General features: G+C 34.6%; 1 protein-coding gene across 2 annotated transcripts; it reads left to right on the forward strand.

Annotated features, from left to right (window-relative positions):
* Positions 1–1299: 1299 nt before the first annotated feature.
* LOC112720549 (metal transporter Nramp3.2) lies at positions 1300–5664 on the forward strand. Of its 2 annotated transcripts, none has more exons than XM_025771514.3 (4): positions 1300–2232; positions 2936–3072; positions 3211–3863; positions 5296–5664. In XM_025771514.3, the coding sequence occupies exons 1-4, from the start codon at positions 1685–1687 to the stop codon at positions 5518–5520; spliced, it is 1563 nt and encodes a 520-aa protein (XP_025627299.1). In that variant the 5' UTR covers positions 1300–1684; the 3' UTR covers positions 5521–5664. The 2 variants fall into 2 exon arrangements, with proteins under 2 accessions (XP_025627299.1, XP_025627300.1); XM_025771515.3 differs by having other exon boundaries at positions 1432–2232; positions 4185–5664.
* The last annotated feature ends 202 nt before the right edge of the window (positions 5665–5866 follow it).

Genomic DNA, 5866 nt, shown 5'->3' on the forward strand with positions numbered 1-5866 from the left:
TCGAATTAATCTAGTTCGACTAAAAATCAGCTAGAATTAGTTCTAGTATTCAGATACCCGATTAAAATAAAAAAAAAAGTAAATAATAAAAAATTATAGAAAAGTGATGAAAAATGCTATAAATACTTAAAAAAAAAAGAAAAAAATAACTAGATTAAAACTACAAATTGTCATCACAAATCAACATTATAATAGATTAATATCACAATCAACATTATAAATTATATTTTTTAATTAAATATATAGAATAAAATTAGATACTCAAATTAGATCAATTTTTGGAAGACTAAATTTGATATCTAGTCCAATAAGAATGGATCCAATTATACTGATGATTACTCATTAATTATTAAAAACAATTAAATTAAATCGATTCAATTTTAATAGAATAATCAAATTACAAAACATCATATGTATACTAAAAGATAATCATCATATATTTATATATAAATATATTATTTAATTTATTTTTAATATATATTTTATACAAATAATTAATTTAATTACTATTTTTAATATATACTATGAATAGATAATACGGTTGATAGAATGATCTAAATCCACTTACTCCCTTGCGTATAAAATCCTATACAAATATGTTTTGGTTTCATAATAAATAATTAAATATCCATTATCCTATAATAATATCCATTTTTATTCTTTTCCCATCATTTTATTCCTTTCCCACCATGCAGATAACGATGACATGGATGTAAAATAAGTTGAATCATTTCTCCGAAGCTGACATGTAGCTAAACTTACATGTTGCGCCCACACACGCATGTGTGCTCTGCACTCATACGACCCCTCAGCCGTACAATTCAACACGAGCATGGCATATCAGTATCAAAGCATAGCAAAGCTAAGAAACAAGTCACATTAACAAACAACACTTTCTCCTCATGTGATTACAACTACGACTACAAGATACCCAAACCATTAAATATAATTTATATATCTTAAATACAATTAAACACACAAGTTGTGCAAATAGTCCAGATCTTTATCCTTAAAGCCGTTGTTAAATAAATTAACCTTTCAATTTCGGGAATAAAAGTACTCACTTTTATCCTAAAATAAATAAAGCTGTGTTGAAACAAGAAAGACAGAAAGATTTGCATTTTAATGAGGCTTGCTAATATGTGCTTTAAAGTAAATTTTAAGAATATCGTAAAAAATCATTTATTAAAAGTTACTAGAAAATAAATTATTTTATATTTTTAATACATTGAATATATCAAAAATTTTAAAAAAATTTATTATTGTGTTTTTAAAATATGTCTTTAGAAGTTAAAACACAAGATAATTAAATTCTTAATTTTATTTATTGAGAATGTTAATTTAAAAAAAAAACCTTAAAATCTCTACTTTGGAGTGGTAAATAATAATACAATAATATAACCTCTCTTCAATTTGGTTTTTTAAAATTCCACTCCCCAATTGCCAACTCTGTAGATAATTTCTTTTTCCCCAAAATTCAGCTAATTAGTCATTTCTACTAAATTAACTCATTTTAGTTTAGATTTAAGTTTCTTTCAAGCGGATCATGATAAATGAATGAAATTCAAAAGCCAGAAAAGCATAAAAGGGGACAGTGACCCTTCACAATACCCATTAGAACTCTCACACATAATAACCCTCCATCAATCAAACATTATTCAATTCGATAGCCATAGCCATAACCATGCCTCCAACTCCACAAGAACACGAGCAACCGCTCTTACTGGACTCACCGCAACAAGCCGATGAGTTCGAGGAAACAGCCTACGATTCTTCCGAGAAGATCGTGGTAGTTGGAATCGACGAGTCAGAGTACGAGTCCGGGAACTGGGCCCGGGCCCCGCCGTTCTCATGGAGGAAGCTATGGCTATTCACGGGCCCGGGCTTTCTCATGAGCATAGCGTTCTTGGACCCAGGGAACCTGGAAGGAGACCTGCAGGCCGGTGCCATTGCGGGGTACTCGCTGCTGTGGCTGCTCATGTGGGCCACAGCCATGGGCCTGCTGATCCAGCTGCTGTCGGCCCGGCTCGGCGTGGCAACGGGCAGGCACCTCGCGGAGCTTTGTCGGGAGGAGTACCCGACGTGGGCTCGGAACGTGCTGTGGGTTATGGCTGAGGTGGCACTTATTGGTTCTGATATTCAGGAGGTTATTGGTAGTGCTATTGCTATAAGGATCCTTAGTAATGGCTTTGTGCCTCTTTGGGCTGGAGTCACCATAACTGCTCTTGATTGGTAAATTTTATATTTCCTTTTTTGGCCTGCTTTTTTTTTTTTTTTTTTTTGTGGTCAGTTTAGCATAATTTCGTTAGATTTTAGATTTACATTATTTGTGCCAAACTGTATGTTTTTCAAATTGTAGTCTAGTTTAGCAAGTTTTATCCTTAGGTGTTTATTGGTTTCTTCGGTTTACAAAAATTCGTTTTACAAAAATGCTATCTCCCCTCATTTTTAGGGCGTATTTTGTAGTTCAACATGTATTTTATACTGGTGACTGATTTGATAGCTGATTTTTTTTTTTTACATCTACTATGAGTTTTATCTGTCAATGTTGGTGTTTCTGGCATTGTTACTGTTGCTATACATTGATCCAAGGAGCTACGAAAAGGGCACACCAAAAAGTGACAGTAATAGATTGGAACTTCGAGGAGTAACATTTTGCAAGATATGTTCAAAATTGTTGCTTTTATGAAGGTATCAATGATTTTGATGGTCTCATTTGAGATTAGAGGGAAAGAAAGAAAAGAAATATTTATTTCCGGGCGAATCTTCAGTGGAATGGAATCCTTGAGTTTTAATTAAAATGTTGGAACCTGGATGGAAGTTACTAAAACAAGCATTTTTGTTTGTTAAATCATGTCTTTGTATTTTGTAGTAATCCCAAGTCAAACATTGAGACATATGGTTGTTTTATTTTGTTTTGTTTTGTTTGTTATAGTTTTGTTTTTCTTCTTCTGGAGAATTATGGTGTGCGGAAACTGGAAGCTGTTTTTGCTGTTCTCATTGCGATAATGGCGGTTGCCTTTGCATGGATGTTTGGTGAAACAAAGCCCAGTGGCAAGGAGTTGCTTCTTGGTAAGTAGTTGATTTCATTCATTTGAACTTATCCAAAGTTTACTTTAAGTAAATTCTCCAAATTGCTTTGCTAGAAAGTAAATCGTTATGTGTTATGTTGCTTTAGAGCTGATACAGCGCATGCTTTACCCTTTGTAGGTATTTTGATTCCGAAGCTTAGCTCTAGAACTATACAGCAGGCTGTTGGAGTTGTGGGCTGCATTATTATGCCTCATAATGTGTTCTTGCACTCTGCGCTTGTTCAATCAAGGAGGGTTGATCACCGGAATAAAGGCCGAGTTCAAGAAGCTCTTAATTATTACTCAATAGAGTCCACCATGGCCCTTATAGTCTCCTTTGTTATTAATATATTTGTCACAACCGTTTTTGCTAAGGGGTTTTATGGTACGGAACTAGCAAACAACATTGGTCTTGTAAATGCAGGACAGTATCTTCAGGAGAAGTATGGGGGTGGACTATTTCCAATACTGTATATATGGGGTATTGGGTTATTAGCAGCAGGACAAAGTAGCACTCTTACGGGTACCTATGCAGGTCAATTTATCATGGGGGGTTTCCTAAATTTAAGGTTGAAAAAATGGATGAGAGCACTAATTACACGAAGCTTTGCAATTATTCCAACTATGATAGTTGCTCTTATTTTCGACACCTCTGAGCAATCGTTAGATGTTCTGAATGAGTGGCTTAATGTTCTTCAGTCAGTTCAAATCCCCTTTGCACTTATTCCCTTGCTTTGTTTGGTGTCAAAGGAGCAGATAATGGGAAGTTTCAGAATTGGCCCCGTCCTCAAGGTATATATGATCCTCTCGTCTCCACTTTCATCACATTAGTCACTTACTAGATACATATTATCAATATATTTTTACATTTGAAGTACTTTGTGATGTCAAATAATTTCATTTTGTACGAAATTTCTGTTTATATATAGTCACGGGTTCAAGCCGTGAAAACAGCCACTGATGTAATTATCAGGTTAGGCAGCATACATTACATCCTTTGGTTGCAGCTCTTTCCATGACCTTGCGTTAACACGGGATGCTTGTGCATCGGACTGCCCGTTATATAAATATATATCTTCTATTGATCCATTAAATTAAACTTGGTTGAATTAGGATGGACTGATGGAGGTAATTCAGAAGCAGCTACTTGGTTTTTTCTGTCCTGCAGTTTAGGCAACCGACAAGTTAGAACTGATGTGAATCCTTAGTCTCCTTTGCAATAAAGAATTTAGAGTCTGCTTCTGACGAAACTAACGGAAGCACAATTTTACTATCCTGTCTTGAGAAATTAAAGGGGAGGTGTTGTGTGTCTAGAGAACCAGTTTCACTACTCTAAAATGCCAAACTCAATATTATTTATACTTGTTATTTATTTATTTATTTATTTTCATCATGGTGTGTTCAATATCTTATATTATGCAATTCAGTTTATTGGATAATCCCGCAGTTGGAAATTGCATGAAATTCCATAATTGGCATGAGTCATATGCCAAACATCTAGAATGTTGTTTGTGTTATCTTGTAGATGAAATTGTACTTTTATGCTCACTTAATTGAAGTTTGTGTCAGTTGCCTGAATATCTATCCTATTATTATACAAGAAGCCCAAAAACATTCTGAGCAGTCAATGCACTCACATGCATGGTCTGTTTATACTTCATACATGCTTTACTTGCAAGCTTAATTGTTGATTATAATTTAATTACAAGTTTGTAATGTCATCTGTGAAGCTAGAGAAGGCTTGTTTAAACTTTGATATTTTAAGATTTACTTTAGTTTTGTAATTTCATCTTTTTCTTTTTTTTTTTTTTTGATTGTTAATTTTGGTCGATTGATGCTGCTGCTTGTTTTGAACTTGCTCTATGGTATATTTGGTTTTAGCTTTGATGAATTGACATTGGTTGTTAGGGTTCTTAAAAACATCACTGGACTATAAGAGTGTATTCACTCAATTGGAAAATCCACTTGACCAGGTTACTGTAGGTTTCCACCATTGATCAGCGAGGTGCATTCTGTCATGGCTCCTACAAAAGTATTTAATCAATGGTGGAAATCTATTCTTGTCATAGAAGTGAATTTTTCAATTTAGAGGATCTGTTTACTCTGAACTTCAATCGAATTTGGTTTCTGTACTAACTGCGAATTCTTCCCAATACTCTGCTCGATTTTTTGTTTTTGTTAGATTAAAGTGCTGATTGCTGAGTGGCTTCCTATGTGTTTGCAGATTATTTCATGGCTCGTGACTGCTCTGGTGATAGTGATCAATGGCTACCTTCTGCTGGAATTCTTCTCGCACGAAGTGAATGGCGCAATAGTCGGCACTGTAGTGTGCGTGCTAACAACTGCATATGTTGCATTCATAGTATACCTTATTTCACGGGCCGTTACGTATTCGCCTTGGCAAAGTGTGACACAGCGAAAGTCAATTACTAACTCAGAGTTAGAGTAATTAGCTCGTAAAGAAGTCAATGCAAAGTGGTGGAAGCATATTGTTGTTTTTGCCTGTAAATTATTCAGTCTGTAGGTTGTAGCGGAAGTATTGTTTTTCTATCAAAATTTAGTCTCTGAAATGAAATGCCTTTGAAAACACTGATATTAATGTGGTTGAGACTTTGAGAGAATTGAGCGCTGTAGTGTTTAAAGACCTGCAGTGTTCTCTAATTAATGGAAAATTGGCATTAAGAACCGTTGTGGAAGGCAAATTAAGACAAAGATAAGTTGATTCCATTTAAATATGAAACTAAACTAGCATGTATAATACAACCCGCGCTTCGCGTGCTGATTAGAATCCAATG

This window comes from Arachis hypogaea, chromosome 11 (genome assembly GCF_003086295.3).
Source record: "Arachis hypogaea cultivar Tifrunner chromosome 11, arahy.Tifrunner.gnm2.J5K5, whole genome shotgun sequence".
Lineage (NCBI taxonomy): Eukaryota > Viridiplantae > Streptophyta > Magnoliopsida > Fabales > Fabaceae > Arachis > Arachis hypogaea.